Genomic DNA, 22,486 nt, shown 5'->3' on the forward strand with positions numbered 1-22,486 from the left:
CTTGGGTCGCTCCGGCTACTGAGAAATCCATCAAATCGCGCAGCAGGAGCCGCGGGGTTTGCACAAAGCGCAGCTTCCTGCAGCGGACATGCCGGGCTCCCTGCAATCCGCGCGCCCCGTCGGGACTCCCCGCAGGCTTGGACCCCCGAGGGGTCTCTCCGGATGCTCCCATCAGCTCCGGGCAGCTTGGCCAACGGTCGGGAATGATGGGACTTGGAGTCCTGCAACACCTGGAGGGCGCGTGCCATAATTGGTTGCCCCTTCCTTGGTGTTCTGCTTAGAAATGCTGAACTCATACCTGATGTGCAACGAACTTGGTCACTTGGGCTGCAAGACGGGCAGAGAATTCCTACTTAAATATATGGTACAAACTGAGCTTGGTAAGGTGCACTCAATTTAAAATGCCTGATTGATAAGTCCCTTATCCAAGCAAACTATACTTTGCCTTCATCTGGGACCCAGGAAAAGTTGTCGGATTCTCTTCGCAACTCATGGCAGAAGCTAATACTGCAGCCGCTTCTGCTCTGCCTGCCTGCAGGCTAGATGTCTCATTTTTGGTGCTTGTCACCGTCGCTCCAGGGCTTGGGGGAAAGCAGGCAGTCTCCCCCTCCCGCAGTTCCAGGACCTCCGTTTCCCACTCCCACCCCAGCACCCCATTTTCCAGCTGCTTGTGCACATAGTGGCCATCCTTCAAAGCCCTCTTTGTCACCCCGACCCCCGTCCTTGCCACACCCATTTTTATTTTTTACTGTTGTGATTTGCAAAATTGCAACAAGATGTCATGGTTACTCCTGCCTCCTCAGCGCAGGCTTCCACAGCATGCTCAGTTTCTTGCTGCTCCAATATAAGCCAGAAGTGTTCATGCCTCGCAGAATTACCCTTTAGATTAGAAGATTTTAGGCCGTGCTATTTAGGGAGTGGTAGAAGAAGCAAGAGAAACCAGGACTTGCCTCCTCCTTGCAGCCTTGACTTGCCCTTACTCTGCCCATGTGGTCCAGTTGCCCCAAAATTATTAATAATAATAATAATAATAATAATAATAATAATAATATATACCCCATCCACTCTGGGCGGCTTCCAACAAAATATTAAAGTACAATAATTCATCAAATATTAAAAGCTTCCCTATAAATTTATAGCTGCCTCACACAGTATAGGGTAGAAGCAGGCAAATGCTGGAATATTAAATGTGTGCTTCTACAATAACATGCAAAAGCCATCTTTGATATGAGCTCATATCTGGTTTATGCTCAGTAGAAATAAAAAGGGAGCCAAGTGTCATTGGAGGGCCACCTCATTGCACAAAGCCAATCGTTTAGCCTTTGATAAGAAATGTTGCATAACCTTTCAGTCACAGCGGTTAATCACCTCATCATGATCAATCCCTAAGATCAAGGTCAATTTCAGTATCTCCAAGCTTGAGTTTCTGCTCTGGAAGTTAATCCTATAGAGAGACACGAATAATTCTCCTGAGGCCATTCTAGTCTTGCCCAAAAGCTGGAAGGGAGAGACTGCTTAAAACAGAGAAAGTCCCACGCTGCCCTGCATACCCAGGGAAGGGAACCTCCGGCGTGAGGGCCAAATGTGGCCTTGGACCTCTTCGCAGGCCACACCCCTGGAGTGTTTTGGGGGGTGGGGTAGAAGGGGTCCTGGTACCCTGACGTGGCCTCTTGCTTCCTGCAGGGAGGAAAGAAAGAAATGTGTGTGGAGCAACTGGCCGCCTGTATCAAAGGAAACCTTTCTAGTCCTTGCTGGAGCCACTTTTGTCTCTGCCCAGCCCTGCGCACCGTGGGAAGTTTGCCCAGATGGGAACAGAGCCCTTGGACTGAAAAAGCCTCCCCATCCCCACCCCAAAAATGATTAAGGAAGGCAGTAATGAGCAATGGATTCCTGCTGTCCATCGCCCCTTTCTCACGTCTCATGGGTTGGCCCCAGACAAGCCTCCCAGGCTAGAGAGACCCTGGTAGTCCGTGTTGCCTGTCCAGGAGCCCAAGTCCCTAAGACAGAAGTGCCTGGGAAGAAACGGTTGGTGCTGAGCCTGAAAAGCTAGCTGCCCCACGCTAAGTGGGTGAACTGGTGGACTTTAGTGGAGAAGGAAGCTTACTGTTGTGGCTCCCACTTGATGGAGAACTCAAACTCAGGTCCGGGTTTCTACCCAAATCATTAATGTTCAGATGGCTGCAAGACATGCGCAAGACACAGCTCAAAGGCTGTGCACAAGGAAAAGCATTGCTGCTCATTTGACCAAATCTGGTAGGTGTTGATAGTTAGCAGACCCAGCAATAGGCAGCCTTATCTTTCTAGCTTACAGGATGGCAGCTTATCTATTATAAGTAATACACAGGTATTTACTATAGGTTTTGAGAAAGCCATGTTGATTCATGCAGTCTTCTATAAAAGGAATTTTAAAAATCTTTTTGTACAATTGTGCAAGATCTGTAATAAAACAAATGGTGACTGTGTAATGCTTTGAGTCGAGCATATATGTTTGCCCAGCTTTCATCAAGAGAATTCATCTCTCCTTGTCTCTCCAGCTGATACTTCAGCTTCAGCATAAAGCGCCCAGGGGTCTCATCATGTTCCTGAGGGGCAGAGAAAGGGATTCAAATCAGTCCTGAGCCTCTTACTGTTTTTTCTTTTTCCAAGGCTCCAAGTCTGTGTACACACTGCTGACTTAAAACACAGCCAGCTCATTCTTTTTCTCAGTTCAGATTGAAGTTGGTTTGTGGGAAACACATCAAAATGCAGTATTTCATAAGAAATGACAGGATAGATGGGGATTTCAGCTCAAGAGTCTCCTGCAATATTGGAGAGGTTGGGGGGACAGCAAGAGGTCAGTAAGTGGGGATTTCCTGCTGCAGGGAAGCTCTTGGCTTGTCTCTTCTTGCTGCTGTTTCACCAAAGCTCAATGCCGCAGGGCTTCCTCTTGATCTCAGACTTGGACCCATTTATTCTTTCCCATAGAGACTCCTGTTTTATTTTCTGTGATAGATTTGCTGGTGGACTACAGCATGTACCATGTTGGGAGCTGAACCGAAGAATGAAGTCCTGTGAAAGTGTCACCTGAGTGGTTATGGGGGCACGTCAGTTGAATACAATAAGCTTAGGCACATCTAACTTGTGCACATTCAGTTTTACATGCCTGGCAAAAGAATTAAACAGAGGACAAGCATCCAGGGGAAAAAGACTTTGGCCTGCCTACGTGCCCTTGAGCCCAGTGTGTGTTTTGACTACTGTATATGCAGTTTTGACTTAAGGTTACAGATAGGTAGCCGTGTTGGTCTGCCATAGTCAAAACAAAAAAAATTCCTTCCAGCAGCACCTTAAAGACCAACTAAGTCAGTTCTTGGTATGAGCTTTCGTGTGCATGCACACTGTGTATCTGAAGAAGTGTGCATGCACACGAAAGCTCATACCAAGAACTGACTTAGTTGGTCTTTAAGGTGCTACTGGAAGGAAATTTTTTTGTTTTGACTTAAGGTGTGATCCCTAGAACGTGACCCCCCCCCATCAGTTGTGGGCTCATTGTGCTGCAGCTGCAGAGCCTGAGTTCTGCCAGATTCTCAGAGGAAGGGAGATGAAAGACTGGTACAATAAGACCCAGAGGTATTGAGAGCATTGCAGCAGATGCAAAGCATATAAACAAGGAACGACATTTTGCATGGGCAGGAGTAGCAGTGCTGCTCACTGAGTTTCAAAGCATTCAGCCTAAAGAGAAGTAACTGCCAGTGCAGGCCCTGGGAAAGTGAGGGCTTTCTGCCTTTTTAGAAATGCCGTGTAAGGGCAATCTGGCATGTTCTGTTCTTCGGGGGAAGGACCACTGCTGCTCTGCAAACATTGGCAGCTGCTCCAGATGAATGTGATGATGACAGAGTCAGGAGAAAGTCCAAGGTAACTGCAAACAGACAGTGGGACAAAGCTCAGCCTCAAACAAGCATGTTTTCATCTGGCTTCAGTTCTTCACACACACACACACACACACACACACACAGGCCAGGGGTCCAGTTTCCTGCCAATTTACCCAGTGGGTTATTCTGCCACAGGCAGGTTCCCATGCCGTCTCCCCAATGAAATCAATGGAGGCTGCAGTATAGGTGAGGGAGTACAGGGCTGTTGAAGAACATCTGTCACTCACTCTCTGTCATAGAGAAGCCATTAATGTTAACTAAGTAGGTTATGCAGTAGCTTGGCTGGTTTTCTCATAAAAACGTTCTCTTCTGAACTCTAGCAGACTCCTCATGCAGGCCTCATGGGGTGATCAGGCAGAACATCAAGTAGCTTCTGAAATCTTTGAGCTTCTCACCACTTCTGAGGGCCATGGCACTCCTGAAAATATCCATGGTTTCCACCTCCCATTTGGGTTTTTTCAGTGCCCCAGTGCTGCACTAGGATGGGGGGGGGGTTGGTTTTCTGTACAACTGCAGGTTAAAGAAAATCTCAAACGATATTGATCCTTGTCTTAAAAATATGTTTTAAAAGTCTCCGGGCCAAAAAGGATTGCTGGAGAAAGGGTGCTAGGGGAGGTGTTTCGGATGCCCACCCCTGGAGCGCAGGCCCACCGTTACCCACAAAGGAGGAGAGCTGGGGGGGGGCTCTCTGCTGAAGGCTCCACCCCAATCCAGAGCCTACCCTCTCACTCCTCAGTACTCACCCCCAGGATTTTTATCCCCCCTCCTGAATTCAATTGTTGGGAAAACTTTGCTAGCCTGTGTCATTCTGCACTAGCAGAAGACTCAAAGGCAGCCCCGTAGAGTCCATCCATAATCATTCCTTCTGATTGTTTTTTAATGCATTACTGTGTTTGTATCTTATATGTTGTAAGCCTCATTGACTGTACATAAAGTTGAGATATCAATTAATAAATTAAACCTTGACATGAAAGAGAATATTTGAAACAGGGTAGTAACTACTCAACCCAAAGGGACAGAGACAGACAGACAGAAGGAGAGAGAGTTGGAAAATGGTCTCCTTTGCCTCTAACATCTAATTGGGTTGTGCATGTCCTTCAGTAGATGTCGTGGTTTGCCAGGAATTTTCTATGTGACAAATATTGTTAGCCAGGGAACAAAAATATTATTATGTGTCTGAATCTAAAATGTTTATTAATCTTATTACAAAGTTTTTAATGATAAAATAATAGCCCAATTCTGAACATTGTACATTCTTACATAAGAGAATCAGCCGCTAGGTGGCAGTAAAGGTTTAGTAGGAGAAGCAGTTCATCATCCGAGATGAAGAGGGATTTGCTGTCCTCCTTCGAGAGACAATGGGGACAATGGGGCCGTTCCGGGGTGTGGCTGCTGTGGCTGCAGACAGCTTCTAGGAGCTGCGTGCAGAATGGGGATCCAAGGTGGGCAAACTGTTGCAGAAGGAGCACAAGGTGTCCCCCACCAGAGGCCCTAGCCCTCCGCTAACTCCCCACATACACCCCAGATACGGCTTTAACATCTCCACCCGAACAGATCCATGGAAGAAAGTAGGTTGCAGAATGCCTAGTACAGGGGCAGCCGGATGCGGCTGAATCACCTTCTCAATCTGGCCCAGGGACGGTCCGGGAACCAGCGTGTTTTTACATGAGTAGAATGTGTCCTTTTATTTAAAATGCATCTCTGGGTTATTTGTGGGGCATAGGAATTCGTTCATCCCCCCCCCCAAAAAAAAATATAGTCTGGCCCACCACATGGTCTGAGAGACAGTGGACCGGCCCACGGCTGAAAAATGTTGCTGACCCCTGACCTAGTGGTTGGGACTGAAGGCAACAAAGCTACCTCTTCACTGTCCATGCCTTCCAGGAGGATCTGCCCATTTTGTCTGCAGACGGTGGAATTCCCAGTTCCAGTCCCCAGCATCGCCTACTAAATAATCCCAGGCTATACTGGGAAAGGTTTAGAATGCTCAGAAGAGTCACATGTAGGAACGTGGCGTGAGAATCCAAGACACTGCGATGCGAAGAAAAGGACCACAATCTACTGAGCCACATCTCCCAGGCTCCTCTGGCTTCTCCCATGCCTCCAGGGCCTGCCCACTCCACTTTGCCACCTGAAGTGAAACAGGAATGTGTCCCCTGCCCCCCCCCCTTGCTGAAACTTGGCAAAAGGAGAGCAAGCCATTGTCACTTATCTTCTCACAACAATGCTGCATGGAGGGGGGTGGTTCTAGTGGCAGCAGAAGCAGTGGGGCAGCCAGGGGACCACTGGCTGACTAGCAGTATATGTGAAAAGGACCTTGGGGTCTTGGTGGACTACAAGCTGAACATGAGTCCATTGTGTGATGAAGCAGCAAAAAAAGCCAATTGTATTCTAGGCTGCATCAACAGAAGTCTAGTGTCCAGATCAAGGGAAGTAATAGCCCCACTCGATTCTGCCTTGGTCAGACCACACCTGGAGTCCTATGCCCTGTTCTGGTCACCACAATTTAAGAAGGCTGTGACATGGGTGTAGCCAGGATTTATGTTGGGAGGGGGCAGAACCGAGTTATCTGTGTCACAATTGTTCAGTTAATTCAGTATTTTTATTTATTTACTTGATGAGGGGCAGCTGCCCCCCCCTTACACCCATGGATGTTGACAAGCTGGAACGTATGTAGAGAAGGGCGACCAAGATGATCAAGCCTGATGAGGAACGGTTGAAGGAGCTGGATATGCTCAGCCTGGAGGAGACCGAGAGGGGATAGGAGAGCCACCTTCCAATATTGTATCTGAAGGGCTGTCACATGGAAGAGGGAACATGCTTGTTTTCTCCTTCTCTGGTGCGTAGGACTCGAACCCATGGCTTCAAGTTACAAGAAAGGAGATTCCAACTCAACATCAGGAAGAACTTTTTGTCTGTAAGCGTTGTTTAACAGTGGGATGGAAGGTGGTGGACTCCCCTTCCTCGAAGCAGAGGTTGGATGGCCCTCCGTCAGGGTCGCTTTAGCTGAGATTCCGGCATCGCACGGGGTTGGACTAGATGACCCTTGGATCCCTTCCAATTCTACCATTCTCTGATGCCATGATTCTCCCACAGACAAATGTGCTGGCAAGCTTCTATACCAGCAGTGGCTGCAGATGTAAAATGGTTATTTTTTACTTCTCAAGTGGGAAATCGTATTAAATGTACCAAAAACCAAAACCATAAATGTGTTTTGTTTGTTTGCTTGTTTGTTTGTTTGTTGTATTTTCATGTCCTCACGTGGCTGCTGCAAAACCTTGTGTGCTGGCACAGGAAACTCTTTTCTGGAGGCGCCCCGGGACGGATGCAGCGCAAGGCGCTTCGCATCCCGCCGACCTGGCAAACGCCCGGCTCGTTTTCTGCGGCTGCTCCGAAGGTGTCCTCTGTCTCTCGGCAGAGATGCGCTCCTTTTCTCGGTCCTCCTTGCGGCAGCCCCTTCGTTCCGCCGAGACGGCGCCGCGGCCGCGCGCGGGTCAGCTGGAGGCGGCTCCGGGAGCGCGCGGCTGGGCGACGGCATCCCGCAGGGAGCAGGTACGCGCCGTCGCGGGGAGGCGGCTCGGGGTGGCGGCGCGGCGGAGGGTGCGAGGCCGCGGAGGGAAGGCGGCGGCGGCGGCGGCCTGGGGGCGCCCCGGGCCTGGGGCGGAGCAGCTCCAGCGCGCAGCGGGCCAGACAGCGCAGCCCCGGGGGCCGGGGCCTTGCTCAAGGGCAGAGGGCGCCCCGGAGGAAGCGGGCGGCCTTGGGCAGCCTCGGCCTGGCGCCGCCCGGAGGGTCGTGTGGTACAATGGTCATGGCCAGCGGCACTCCCCCCCCCCCCCGCGCCTCTTCTTCTCGGGCTGCCGCGCGCTCCCTTTCCGCGGAGGCTCTTTGCTGCGCCCGCGCGCCAGGGGGATCCCGAGAGGGGCGCACGGGGATGGTGGCCTCTTCCCCCGCTCGGCCTCTTCCCGGGGCTTCGGCTCCCGGGCGGCGGCGTGTGAACCTGAAAGAAAATCCCAGGAAGCGCCCAAGCTGGTACCCGGCTTCATGACCCCGTTTCACAGGCACAGCCAGATGGTTGGTGGTTTGGGGTGGAATTCACCCCCATCCGGCACAGTGGAAGTTGACTGCAGGCTCTTATACAACAAACCCCCTTCCCCTCATAATCAGACTTTTTGCAGTAAGGAGATGGAGGAGAAAATGCCCTGGAAACTGTGCGGGGTAATAGTTGCTCAAGGCAGGATCTGACCTCCCTGGAAACAAATCAGAATGTTGTTGGAGAGACAAGGGCGTGCGACCTCCCTGGGATGCAAGCCGGGGGGCTATGTCTTGAGGTCCTGGGCTGCCGGGATGGCAAACCCCCTCTCTCGGGGGCCCAAAGGAAAGCGGAGCAAGATGTTTGGCACCAGGTGGACTGCAGGGGTTGCTGGAAGGAGGCATACAGGGAGCCATCTAAGCGTCTTAGGGTCTCCGCTCCAGTTTTGTGTAGGGTTGACCCCTGAGCGTTTCTTCTCCTGGAGATGTCCTGCAAGGCAGCAAAGGTTTAAGGTCAGAGTGTTCTTTCTCCTAGATCTGCTCCTCACTTCCCTCTACAGCATGTGCAGAAACCACCTTCTTGACTGTTGGGTCCTCTCTTGGCCTTCATGGAAATCCCTAACTCACCAAGGGTTTCAGACCCCTCAACTTCCCTCAACTGCTTCAGCTGGCCAGTCAATGCCGTTTCCCGGGGTGTGTCCGCTGTCTCGTGCCGACAGCTGCTAGGAACCACAGGTGAGAGTTGAGTGCTGGGTGGGCACCAAAGGTGGACAAACTCTCTGCAGACTTTGTGCAAACAAATCAGACCAGTGCTTGGAGGCATTGATGTCCTGGATGTGGGCAATATGTTGAAAATGAATCCTGAAAAGATGGAGGTCTTTAGTGTCCCAGGAAGCGGAGAGACATCTGGTCATGGACAGGGTTGCACTCCCTTGGATGGAATAGATTCGCAACTTGGGGATGTTACTGGATTCAGCTGGTGGCCTTGGTGACTAGGAGGGCCTTTTTCGAGCTCTGACTGCTTCACCATCTCTCACCCCTTTTAGAAAGACGTGGCTGTGGTGACACCATGCTCTGGTAACTTCCAGAATAGATTGTTGCAATGCTCTATACAAGAAAGGAGAGTCCAAGTGAACATACGGAAGAGCTTTCTGGTGGTACTGTTTAGAGGTTGTGGGCTCTCCTGTAGTTGAGATGCCTGCATCACAGAGGGTTGGACCAGCTGAGCTGCTTGGGATCCCCTCCCACATTACAATTCTATGATTCTATGACTCCTTTCCCCTTATACCCCACCTTTCCTCCAAAGTGCTCAAGGTGGCCCTCCTGGTTTCCCATTTCCCATGTTATCCTCACAATGACCCTGTGAGGCAGGTGAGGCTGAGAGACAATGACTGGCCAAAGGCCTCACTTGAGGGCCAAGCCGTGGCTTTTACCCTGTTCTCCCAGATCCAATAAATGTCCCACAATGTTACTCCATATTCTGGAAAGTAGGTCTAGAAGTGAAGAAGCAGGAGGACCTTTTCTCATAGCTCTGGGCGTTTATGGCGACCCTTGTGAACAGTTCTGGGTGGCAACTTTCCCCTTTCCACCACCCCTGCCTATATGACCTCCTAGTTGCCCTACCAGGTCCAGCACCCACCAGCTGCCGCTGTTATTTCCCCTTTTAAGCCAGAAGGGAGCCTGGTAGCGGAGCTCTTTTCAGGAAGGAAAGGGTTAAGCAACCCCACCCTCATGGTCCCTCCACCCCGAATTTCAGCCTGTGCTGCTAATTTTCAGGGAGACTGATTCACTTATCTTCTCCCATGGAGCAGCTATTTTGTGCCCCCCAGTCACTTTCTGAGGATGCAACTTCACTAATGGTCTTCTGCCCTTTGAAATCTCACTTAGCCTGTAATGCTTCTGCGGTTCAGGGCGGGACCACAGGAGCCATAAATGCAGCTGAGACTGAGAAGAACCCCTTCCCCAGAGCCCAGAGGAGCAGCTGTCTCTCTGCAGAGGACAAGAGGGCAGGGAAAGAGCAGTGGCAGGCTTCATCCGATATTTTCTAAAAGGATCCTCTCCACACTGGGGCTCTTGGCAGCAGTCTTTAAAGCTGAATCTACCAGGAGCTGAATAATTCAGCCTGCTCACCCAGGGCTTTCTGTGATGTTAAAGTGGTCAAAAGCCCCTTGGCCAGTCAGTGCCCAGCCGTTTGGGCTTAGATAAAGCAGGAAGAGCCTTTTTCTTATTTTCCTCCGCCTGACCCAAGGAGCTGCCTGCTGCTTTTCCACCTCTGCCTGCCTGGGGCTGCTGACTTCACGGTGCCAGGCAGTCACTGGGGAGGCTCAGCCTCTGGATTCTGCAGGCAGCACTTCCTTCCCTTCCAGGCTGCATGCCTGTGTGTGTTGCTTCAGGCTTCCCTCCCGCTTAGTTTCTTGCAAGAAGAAAGTCCTGTGCAAAGGGAGGGCCTCACGGTGAGCCAGGCAGGTCTGGCGGGAAGCCCTTTCTCCATGTCTTCTTCCTGGCTCATCACCAGTCCATGACCTGAGCCAAAGGGGGCTGGCAGAAGGGGTAAGTAGGGCTTTCCCCATTTGTGATAATAGACATTGGTGTGCTTTGTGGGCTTCTTCCTGCTTGTGCCTTTTAGGGTTCCCTGCAGTGAGTGGGCATCTCTTACTGGGTTGCACAACTCTCTTCCCTTGTGGCCTGAGCTGCTGGCGCTGTGACTCTTAATGCCCGACAGTCACAGAAGAGCATCTGCAGAAGACCTTGGGACAGCTGGCTCCTTTGCCCTGGCGCAGCCCATCCCTCGGAAAGGCTGCATTTCAAGCCCCCTGGAACAGCGGCAGGGAGCATCCAGGGAGGGCTTGCACCCCAGAGAGGAGGCGTTGGGCTGGGCTCTGCTGGAGAAGGGCCCCATTTGCTGGGGGATGAGGAGGCGTCAGAGGCGTCCTTTGAACCAAGTGAAGGAACCCAGCTGGAGGCAAGGCTTTTCTTCCAGGGGTGCTTTTCCCATTTCTTCAGGGAGAAAGATTCACCAGCCCCACCCAGAGTGAAACTCCCTCCTCACAGTGAAGGCACAGAATGAAAAAGCTTATTTGTGACCCCCCCTAAAAAACCTTCACCTGTGAAGCAGGGGCCCATTCAGTGACCCCCAAGGACAGGAAGGCGGCTTGGATGCTGCTTAGCACTCTCACTAATTTTTGTTTTCTGTGCTTACCCATTGTTTTTAGTGTATATATTGTTGTGAGCTGTCTTGTAGACATTTAAGTGGAAAGTAGTTGGAAATGCTAAAATAATAATTAAATACTGTTCATATGGCAGGCAGCATTTTATCAAGTAAACTGAAAAGGATGTTCATTTTATTATGTGCCATAAGCTTTAAATCCTTCTTGGCAACTTTTTTTGCTGAACTGTTTAGCCTCCATGCTATATTTATGTATTTGATTCTCATCTATAAGTAATAAATCAGTCCTGTTCTTTTTCAGTTTAATTTAGTCTTATCTTATTGTCATTCCATTTCTTCATTCTATGATAAATATGTGGTTTTTTTGCCTGTCAACTCCATCCCCATGCTTATTTTATATTTTATAATAACTTTGATATGTATTGGCTCCTCCTTTATTAAAGTGATTCATTCATGAAAACATAGAATGGCATCAAAATTGGGACTGACCCAGTAAAGTCTGATGGGGTTATATTTGGGGCCGGGGGGAGGGCATTGGTTGCAGTTCTCAGGTGCAAAGGAGAAGAAGATCTGGGCCTCGTGCTTAGAACAGTTATATAAAAGAGGGGTTTGGGACAGGTGTATGACAAGGCACACCATGCCAAATTCCCTCTTCTACAACTGGTAAGAACCTCTTTATTGTTTATGTCTGGTTATCCTGTAGGTTGTTTGTATTTCTTCTGTGTGGTTTTTCAAAAGTGTCACATTTTCTCCAGGATGCTTGCAGGTTTTTCAAAACAATGATAAAAGAAACTTAGCTGCAGTATATATCAAAGGTTGGGGAGGGATGTCAGTGTAGTTAATAAGAAGAGTCAAGGAAGCTGTTTGCAGCCCCTGTAAAAGGTCTTTCAGAAAATGGAAGTATTGTCCAAATAAAGAGAACAAAAAGGAGTACAAACTTTGCTCCCCCCAAAGTTGAAAATAAGGGGTGCATTTTAAAATATATATATTAAGTATATAGAACAAACCTTTGCTGAAGAAGAATCAGCATGGCTTCTGCAAAAGTAGCTCCTGCCTCAGTACTCCGATTATATTAATAAGAGTTCTTTGATTATATTAACAAGCACATGATTAAGGATGGTCTGGTAGACATTACACACTTGAGATTCCAAAGAAGCTGTGAGCAAGATCCCTCACTGGTGGCTCCTGAGTCAACTTGGCAGTTGCAGGATAAGTGTTCAAGTCCTCCTGTGGTCCTAGAGCAGGTTAAATAGAGGAAGTAGAAGGTAGGAATAAACAGGCAATTTTCCCAAAGAAGGGAAGTGGCCAGAGGGTCATGGGAGGCATCTGATGTGGGAGGTCCTGTTGCCCATTCCTGGGAATGTGCTTGCGCCTTATATGTAAGAAGGGAATACAGGATGTGAGCTGGGAAGGGTGATGTCATTCTGGCATTCTGCCATTGCCACATGTCCGTTGGTGTCTTCCATAGAAGGCTAATGGAGGCTTGGTTGATATGCAGGGACCTCGTCGTCAGGAAGGGACTCTCTGTTGTCTTTGCTACACTTGCTTTGGTTTCTGCAGCGATTGAGGTGATGGCTCTGCCACTAGCTGGCCATAGGACGGCATCTGTGTGGTGCTGATGTTAGTCCTGACATAATGGCTTGTAGCAAAAGGATAGGATTGGTCTTCCTGATATGTGGAAAAGAGGACAGCTCTGCACAAGAATTTCAGAGGATGTGAGAAAGATAAAAAGGAAAGCCTCTTTGTACACAATAAAGCCCTCAATGATTCTTCATTTTCCTATTACCTCTGTGCTTTCCTATAACATCTAATATTTTTAAAGTATTGAAATACAAAATACACATAATTCCAGATTCTGCAGCATAACAAAATAAAATTAGTTACAGGTAGGTAGCTGTGTTGGTTTGTCATAGTCAAAACAAAGTAAAAAAAAATCCTTCCAGTAGCACCTTAAAGGTAAAGGTAAAGGGACCCCTGACCGTTAGGTCCAGTCATGGCCGACTCTGAGGTTGCGGTGCTCATCTCGCTTTATTGGCCGAGGGAGCCAGCGTACAGCTTCCGGGTCATATGGCCAGCATGACTAAGCCACTTCTGGCGAACCAGAGCAGCACACGGAAATGCCATTTACCTTCCCGTCGGAGTGGTACCTATTTATCTACTTGCACATTGACGTACTTTCGAATTGCTAGGTTGGCAGGTATCTGAAGAAGTGTGCATGCACACGAAAGCTCATACCAATAACAAACTTAGTTGGTCTCTAAGGTGCTACTGGAAGGAATTTTTTAATTTTGTTTCAAAATAAAATTGTGAAACTGCATAAGTCAACATTTCCCTATTTGTGTAATGTATCACAGTTGCAGTGGGTGTGTTTTATGGAGCTATCCCATAACAGTCAGGCTTCCTGACTTCTTTGCTCATGCCAACTCCGTACTTTAATTTCCTCTGCAAGAAGGAGTCCTTCTGCCCTCCGTCACCTTACGATAAGGGAAGCCTGGCCATTGGGTTGCACAGAGTCATCTAGAAAAGGGTGAAGTATTCAGATCATGGTTTAAGGGCTTCTCCCTGCCCTGCTTCACAAAATATGTCCCTATTGATTGCAACCCGACCTCATCGGAGCATCTCTCCCCAGGGATGACTGCATTTCTCCTGCTTCCTTGGCAGCTAACTGCTCTTCTGTGAAAAGCAGGGAATTTGAGCATCTAATGGAGCTAAATTGATTCTGCAGAAGGTGCCATCCTGACTTTCTCATCTGGCTGCTGACCTTTTGGCAGCTAAAATATACTCGGAGTCAAGAGTGGATTTCATGCTCAGCTCGTAGTGGTGAGGAGGAATGGAGTTTCCCCCAGAATGTCTGCTTTATATACATTATTTACACAATGGGCCCCACGTGATTGGCTAATTCCGGGATTCTCCTGTAGGCCAATCAGGTTGCAGATTAACTTCCACCTGGAGCTGGATTGGGTGGCTCCTGTGGACCAATCAGACTGCTGCATTCTGGATCCTATTGTTCTAGGACCGATCAGACTGCTGCATTTTGGATTCTATTGAACTCCTCCCCTCTAAGTTCCAGTCCTGCCCAGGAGGTTGCATTCATAGTCCTCAAGGTACGCCGGCTGCCTACGTGTGTGTTGCGGCCTGGGGGTGTTCCCTAGTCAGGGGTTCGGGTTCTGGCTCATTTTCCGAGGATGCTGGCTGCTGCAGTGGGGCCATTTGGTCTGGCGCAACCGGCTCGCTCAGTCTTGGCTCTGGTTCCGGTGTCCTTTCGGCCTCACGGGTCCTCTCTGTATTTACTGATTCTGCCTCCCCTTCCTGCTCTATGGGCCTCACTGCCCCACTGTTTCCTTGGGACTCCTCTGACCTGTCCTCCTCCTGGTTTTCTCCCTGGAATTGTTGCTGTAGCTGGTCGCAGTGGCAGTGGCAGCATTGCCCCCCATCCGTTAGCACCTTGTACAACACGGGGCCAGTGACCCCGGTGACTGTGGCAAGTACCCACGCCGGGCCTGCCCCAAAATTCTTTGTTTACGCTGGGTCCTGGGCCACGAAAGTCCGGGGGTTCCTGCCTTCCCCCACCACCACCTCATCCTGAGCTCTGTTGGGGTGAAGACAGTCCAGTCTGATTGCAAGACGCCGGCCCATTAATAGTTCAGCGGGGCTCTGGCCAGTCGTTGAGCTGGGGGTGCTGTGCTGTGCTAGAAGGAATGTGGCAATGTGGTACTCCCAATCCCCTTGCGTCATGCGGCGGAGGGTGTCCTTGGTGGTCCACACCATGCACTCTGCTTGGCCATTGGTGGCAGGGTGGAATGGCACCGAGCAGATGTGGCGGATGGCGTTCTGCGCTGTGAAGGTCTGCAATTCTCCTGACATAAATGCGGTTCTGTTGTCTGAGACGAGAGTGTCAGGGAGCCCGTGGGTTGCAAACAGCCTGCGTAGTACCCGGATGGCTGCGGACATAAAAGTGAACGGTACCAGTGCGACTTCCAGCCATTTGGTGTAGGAGTCCACCACTATGAAGACTGTTTTCCCCTGAAAGGGGCCAGTGAAGTCCACGTGCAGGCGTGACCATGGTGCTCGGGCGGACACCCAGGACTGGACTGGGGCCCTTGGGGGATCTGGGCGGGAATCTTGGCAGGCCTGACAGTGTTTGACCCCGGCCTCTATCTCTCTGTCAATCCCCGGCCACCACACATAACTCCTGGAGAGGGCCTTCATTCTCACTACCCCTGGGTGTGTCTCGTGTAGGGCTGTGAGGACCCTTTTGCAGAGGGGATGGGGGACGACAACCCTGCTGCCCCATAACAGGCACCTCTTGTGGGCTGACAGTTTATGTTTATGGGTTGTGTAGCCTGCGAATTCTGGCCCGGGGCTGCTGCTGGGCCATCCCCTCCACACCCAGTCCAGGACCCGGGAGATGACCTTATCTTTCTTGGAATGGTGCGCAACTTCTTGTGCCTGAATGGGGCGGTCGGGAAGCAGATCCAGGCTCATAACCTCTTGCGCGGGTGCTGGGTCGGGGCCTGTTTCTGGTAGTGGTAGCCTGCTGAGGGCGTCCATGTGGCCTATCACCTTCCCAGGGCGGTGAATCAGTGCATACTGGTAGCCGGCAAGGAAAATTGACCACCTGAGGACGCGAGGAGACTTGGCACTTGGGGGGTTTGCTTTTCAGGGGCAAACAAACCAAGCAGCAGCTTGTGGTCAGTCACGACGGTAAGGGGCTGCCCATACAAGAAATCATGGAATTTTTTTACTCCCTTCACAATTTCCAGACCCTCATTGTCGATTTGCGAGTAGTTCCACTCGGCTGTGGCGAGTGTCTGGGAAAAGTATGCTACCGGCACCTCTCTTCCATCCGGGAGCTGGTGTCCGAGGACAGCGCCAATTCCGTAGGGTAAGGCTAGCATCACCGGCAGCCTCTCGTCGAAGTGTGCCAAGACCGAGGTTGAGATGAGCAAGTCCTTGACTGCCTCGAATGTGGCTTCCTGGCACTGGCCCCACACTCAAGGGGCCGCGCTTGTCCAGGAGTCTGTGTAGGGCCTCCACTACCATCGCCTTATGGGGGGGAGGCATGGTAAAAGTTCAATAGTCCCAAGAAGGCCTGAAGTTCAGTCTTGCCCTTGGGTGCTGGGGCATCACAAATGGCCTGTACCTTGTCCCCAGTTGGGTGGACCCCTTCTGCATCCACCATAAATCCCAGAAAGTCCACCTGAGGCACTCCTAGTATACACTTTTCCCGCTTCACTTGAGACCCGCTGTCTGGAAACAGTGCAGAACGGTGCAGAGGCGGTCCTCAAACTCCTCTGGCGTGGGCCCGGCAATCAACACATCATCAAAGAAGGGGGTGATGCCAGGAATCCCTTTAAGGAGAGAGTCCATTAGATTCTGGAATGTGCCTGGTGCCACACTGACACCAAATTGCAGCTGCTTTACCTTGAACACTCCTCTGTGCGTCACAATAGGCTGTGCCTCTGCTGTGGCCTCATCCACCGGCAGCTGTTGATAGACCATGCCCAGTAAACCTTGCCGACCCCTGGTCTATGGTAATCACTAACAAACTTAATTTGAAACTGAGAAGTTATACTTGTCCAAGGTAGTGCTATTTAGGCTGCAATCGGATACCCACTTACTTGTGAGTAAGTCCCACTGAGCTCGATGGGGCTTACTTCTAGGTAGACATGTAAAGTTTGGCAGTAGTAGAAATTGCATTAGCAAAATTTAGATAAAGATGAATTTCCAAAGATGCCTCTGTTCCAGTTCTCAAATAGTTCCAGAAAGTGATAATTGGATAGTTTTGCCCTGAAACATAAACTCTCAACAGTAAGTCCTGTTTCTGGTGAGACTCCAGTGGCAGAGGGTTCTGGACACACTTTCCTTGACATGAGGGCGTTCGTGGGTCAGCCCTGAATGCAGGTGAGAGGCAGACAACACCCACTCCATGAACGTTTCTGGCAATCTGAATGCTTTCTGTCTCTCTTAGCTGCTGGTTTGGAATCTCTGGCGCAAGAGGCTGTTCCTCTTCATGTGCCATTTTCCAGAAGTTTCCCCCAAGCAGGACTGCTCCCCATCACCACCCCAGGGGCAAAATTAGTCTTCAAAAGCAGCCTATTAGCCCGAAGGGAAGGAACTGGAGCAACAAAATAGCCAATGAACTATCACGGCCGTAATGTTTGAACACTTAGGATAAAATGTGAGGGGATTTCTTGAATTAATGTGATTTGTGAGCAAACTTTGCAAGAAGGGAAATTTTGCTCTGTTGGTGCCTCCATGAGCTTGAACACTGTTCATTTACATTTGCCAATGCGTTTTCTGTGCAGGAAGGAGTCTAAGGGCAAGATGGTTCCTAGAACTGGACACGTGATGATGGGTAAGGTCTGCCCCACTTGGGCTATGCTTTGATCTGCTGGTTCTAGCTCTGTGGGGTTAAGCCAGACTTGCCAGTGCCGTTTGCTGGTACTCGCACCCTTTCTGGCCTGGTGAGACCTGTGGAAGCCTGCCATCTATGGCTTCCTATAAGACAGCACACCCCAGCCGACAAGGAGAATAAACTGCTCCTCAAAGGGAGTTTCATTATAGGAATGAGGGTTTTGAAGAACATGCAACATATTGTAAGAAAAGCATTCCAGGCCAGTGGACCACTCTGTGGAACAGGCCATCCCTAAAAAGGCCCTGTAGCTCCTTTCCTGCCTCCCTGTCTCTATAGGAGTATAAGGAGAACATGCTTGCAGGATGAATCAAGTGATCTAAGATCCTTTTCCAGCAGTGGCCAACCAAATGATTTTGGGAATTGGACCAGGATGGCATGATGACAGCAGTCCTGCCCCCCCCCCCCCAGCTGGAATTCCCTGGTACATGGACACCAAACTTGGTGGCTTTAGCCAGGATCACAATTGACCTCTGTGCATTTGTCAGCCTCAGTGTCTAGTAAATTTTAAAGCCATTTTGTGGCATCAGATCCCATAAATTACTAATGCATTATGTAAAAAAGAAACAAATGACTTTGTTTTGTCAGCCCTTAATCTGATTCTATTTCTTTGGGAAACTCAAGAGTTCTACAGATACTTTTTTCACCTTATCAACAGGCATACTTTTCATGAATCTCTATCATGTTCCCCATTAGTTATATTTCTCCCCTGATGACCCTCCCCACCACCACTTAAAGGGAAGGTGCTGTGTGGCTTGGATCATATCTACTGCCATTTTTCATACCTTGTTCAGTGCTGTGCTATCTCCATCCTCCATTCCTATGAGTTCTTTCTTTGTTTTCCTGTCTTTGTAATGCAAGTGTGAAACAAATGTTGGCTCCTTCTCAAGGCAGCAGGTTCAGGGGACTCTTCGTTGGCAGATGCCCAGCCATGCCAACCCTTGACCCTACTCCTGTGTAACCCCTGCCTTGGCCAGAAAGTACCTTCCATTTTAAGTAGACTGCATGAGAGAGGAACTTGCAAGAGAATGCGCTTCTGATCTCCTGGCTTTCTAGTGCCAGTGCTCTAGGGTTTTGTCTGGTGTTGTGATGAAGTTTTGCTGTGACGCAGAGATCCCCATGGTCTGAATGCACCTCTCTCTTTGCTGCTCCCCAGCCTTTGTTGATACCACGCAGCAGAGATGCCAGATCCAGCCACAGATCTTGAGCTTCTTCAACACGGGTCCTTTGCTGCAGACGCCCAGCACCGAGGACTTGGGTGTGGCTTGCTCCATGGCGCAGGTGCAGCCCAAAGTTCTGAGTGGCTTGGAGACAGCCCTTGTCGAGAGCCGCCTCCCAGGAGCCTTTGACGAGAGCACCACAGCACAGACCCAAACGCTGCGGGATTTTGAAAAGGTAAGCAGTCTGGAAGCATGGCCCCCAAACAGTCAAACCACATATTGTCCCCGAGTCCGTTGGAAATTCCCTGTACTGGGACTGAAACAGCAAGACTAAAAATCCCTCTCCCCTCCAGGTAGAAGTGCTTTTGTTTTGAAGATATTGCATTTTTCCAGCACTGATTAATGGGACGATGGGATTCTTATGCAACAAGCAGAATCTATTGTGATTTGAGCTATCCTGCGAAATACATCACAGTCCTTTCCCAAATGTACAATCCTCCTGCAAATTTCTAATAGAATGTCTGCCAAGTTTGCAGAGAGGTCAGCATGGTTTGACTGCCAGGTGGGGAGAAGTATAGCAGCAGCCTAGAGGAAGCTTTAATCATTTCTGCCCCCCACCCCATACCTTGTGGAATGAATCTTAACCTGGAAGGGTGGAACAATATTGGTGTATTTGAGTGGGAACCAAGGAAACTGCAGATTTTCTGGCTCTTCAGGCCTCACTACTGCTCACCTGACAGTTTATATTAGTTGCTGGGCCACTGAAATACTGGCAAGGTTTGCAACCCTGGTCACAGGCCTTGTTTGGAGGTCCACCTGAGCCTTGGAAATTTTAGGGCTCACTAGGCCCATGAAGGGAAGGGAGAGGAGAGTTCTTTCCTTTCCTCAGATGCAGGATTATATGATGGAACCAGATCTCCAGTGGCATTTGAGGGGGTTCTCCTCTCCTTCCCCATCGTGCTGTGCCTTGATCATGTTACTCATCCCACACCTGGCCCAGGCACAATCTCTCTGTCTCCCTCTGCAGCGAGCGGGGCTGCCATAGTCGCCCTGTTTCCCTCGGAGCTGCTAATCTCCTGCAGTTGGTGAGGGACGGCTGCAGATCCCTCCACAGCCTGTCTCAGATTACACCACTTGCGAAGGGGTTCATGCAGGATGAGCGCCTGCCAAGGATTCCTCAAATACCTCCTGGAGGTAAAAAAAGAAATGGAACTGCACTCTGCCCCAGAGTTGAGCAGCAGCCCCAGAGCTGAAGGGCAGCTGACACCCAGAGCTTTGAGCTCATCCCAATGTCTCCATAGGCATCCCAGGCCTTGTGGCTGTAGCCCATTTCTCTGGGCTTCCCCTCTTTTCTTGGCTTCACAATGTTACTGCAGTAAAAGGGGTGAGAGGAGATTTCCACCCCATGGATCGCCCACCATGTCTAATGGCTACCGTACTCTGTCTCAGCACCTCAATGACTTGAAGAAGGAGAACTTCAGCCTCAAGCTGCGCATCTACTTCTTGGAGGAGCGCATGCAGCAGAAGTATGAGGCCAGCGGGGAGGACGTCCACAGACGGGTGAGCAAACAGCCCTGCAGGGCCTGGGGACTGCAGAGTCTGAGCTTGTTTGGCCCTGGAGGCAGAGCTGGGCAAGAGTCTTCTATTCTACTTAACTGAAGAAAAGTCACTTCATGCAGCTAACAATGCTTCAGTGCGTTGGGCTGCTGCCTAGGCTGGCAGTTCTGCCATGGTGTCACTTAGAAGTTGGGCTCTGGCTGGAGTCTGTCCTTCTGACAGGAGTCGTCTGGGGTTCACTGCTAGTTATCACTGCCTGGAGGAGGGTTTTGAAATATGGGGGGTGTGGGGAGCCTCGTGGAAAACACGAGAAGAGGTGAGAAATTTGCACGTACCCTCCAGAGATAGCTGGTGAACCTGCAGAGTTTGTGTTTTTTCACTTTGTGAACAAACTGCAGCACTAAGTATAATAGTCTTTTATGTTCTTCTTGGTAATTCAATCAGACAACTTTGTTAATGTGCACCAAACTTAGAATTCTGAAAACATGAGCACTGGAGAATAAAATACTGTGTGACAACAGAACAGAATGTATAGCATCGAAATATAATGTATAGCATCGAAATATAAAAATGAAGTATCTGGGCAATTGAAACTCATCTTGTGAGGATAATAGTTGCAAGCAGATGGGTTTCTCTAAAAGATTTGTTTGTGGAAGGTGCTTGATTTATGGATTTGATTCTTGGGGGTTCCTGGCTAATGGGTCAATTCCATCTGCATGAGCGGATGCTGAAAGAAAGTTTGGACATTGGAATGTATCCAAAGGAGAGGAAAGTGTGACTTTTGGTTGTTGGTCAGAAATATCAGAGGAGGAAGGATTTGAAGGGTCTGCTGCTGCTTTGGGGAAAGGGATACTGCCGTACAGAGAAGTACTGCTACTTGTCACCCATATATTTGTAACAGCAAGTGTTTCAAAAATTATATCTGTTTCCTTTTTTCAAAAAAATTATTATTACATTTTCAATTTTTGTAATCACAATATCCATACATACATCAATAAACTCAAACCTCGCTCTTACCAGAGCATCAACCTCCTCCCACCCCTCTTCCGGACTTCCACATATATTTACTTTAATCTTAGCATTTCTATAACCACTTTTTTACCTTCTCTAATTTTTATATTTCCCCTTGTTAAATGTAAATCAGTTCCTTATATTGTCATTACAAAACATTTCAGCTGAAAGCTACAAACGTTTTCAGATGTTTACAATATTCTTTCATATATAATATAATATAAATTTGCTCCAATCCTTTTGAAACAGTTCGTCGTGCTGATTCTAGATCTTCCCTGTCAGCTTTGCTAACTCAACGTATTCCACCATCTTACTCTGCCATTCTTCCAATGTTGGAATCTCCTGTGATTTCCATTTCTGAGCCAAAAGTATCCTTGCGGCCGTTGTGGCATACATAAAAGTATTCACATCTTTAAAAAAAAAAAATCATCTCCAATTAGACCTAGCAAAAATAACTCTGGTTTTTTACTGAAATTATATTTAAAGATCTTTTTTAATTCATTGTAAATTATGTCCCAATAAGTTTTCACATCAGTACACGTCCACCACATATGGAGGAAATTCCTCTCCTTCTCCTTACATCTCCAACAATTTTTATCTTGATTTCTATACATTTTTGCAAGTTTGGCTGGTGTCATGTACCATCGATACATCATCTTCAATAAGTTTTTTTTTGAGTGACATACACGCTGTAAATTTAATTGTTTTGGTCCATAATTTTTCCCATTTTTCAAAATCAATATTATGTCCCAGATCCTGGGCCCATTTAATCATAACACTTTTTACCTCCTCATCCTTTGTGTGCCAATCCAATAACAGCTTATACATTTTTGACAGTATTTTCCTTTTACTACTCAGCATTTCAGTCTCTATTTTTGATTTTGTGCTACCAAACCCAGTACTTGTGCTGTCTTCTCTGAATACATCCTGCAATTGGTGATACTGCAACCAGTCAGTTAGTTTTTCTCTCAGTTCTTCAAATGGCTTTACCTTTAGTTTATTATCCACTTCGAGTAACAGGTCTTTGTATGTTGCCCATTCACTTCCCATGTTTTTCTTTTTTACTGCAAAGGCTTCCAATGGAGAAAGCCACCATGGCGTTTTGCATTCTAACAATGTTTTGTATCTACTCCAAACCTCGTATAATGATTTCCTAATAGGTAAAGGTAAAGGGACCTGTGGCCATTAGGTCCAGTCATGACTGACTCTGGGGCTGCGGCACTCATCTCGCTTTATTGGC

At 48.9% G+C, this 22,486-nt stretch overlaps 1 protein-coding gene and 1 long non-coding RNA gene across 5 annotated transcripts in view; both read left to right on the forward strand.

The window, feature by feature from the left end:
• The first annotated feature begins 26 nt into the window (after positions 1-26).
• On the forward strand, positions 27-2,675 carry LOC307218431. Its single transcript, XR_013839966.1, has 3 exons — positions 27-135; positions 176-380; positions 1,684-2,675. It is a non-coding gene; the product is annotated as an uncharacterized lncRNA (long non-coding RNA).
• A 14,736-nt stretch (positions 2,676-17,411) lies between these two features.
• PDE4DIP (phosphodiesterase 4D interacting protein) overlaps positions 17,412-22,486 on the forward strand; it is a 97,527-nt gene continuing 92,452 nt past the window's right edge. For 3 of the 4 annotated variants that reach the window (XM_079981004.1, XM_079981007.1, XM_079981003.1), the window contains exons 1-3: positions 17,412-17,461; positions 18,675-18,913; positions 20,128-20,238. In XM_079981004.1, the coding sequence (XP_079837130.1) occupies positions 17,431-17,461; positions 18,675-18,913; positions 20,128-20,238 (381 nt within the window). In that variant the 5' untranslated portion in view covers positions 17,412-17,430. The remainder of the gene's footprint in view (positions 17,462-18,674; positions 18,914-20,127; positions 20,239-22,486) is intronic. The other variant, XM_079981005.1, reaches the window with a different exon arrangement.

The sequence above is a fragment of the Podarcis cretensis genome (genome assembly GCF_951804945.1).
Source record: "Podarcis cretensis genome assembly, chromosome: 6".
NCBI classification, from domain to species: Eukaryota; Metazoa; Chordata; class Lepidosauria; order Squamata; family Lacertidae; genus Podarcis; species Podarcis cretensis.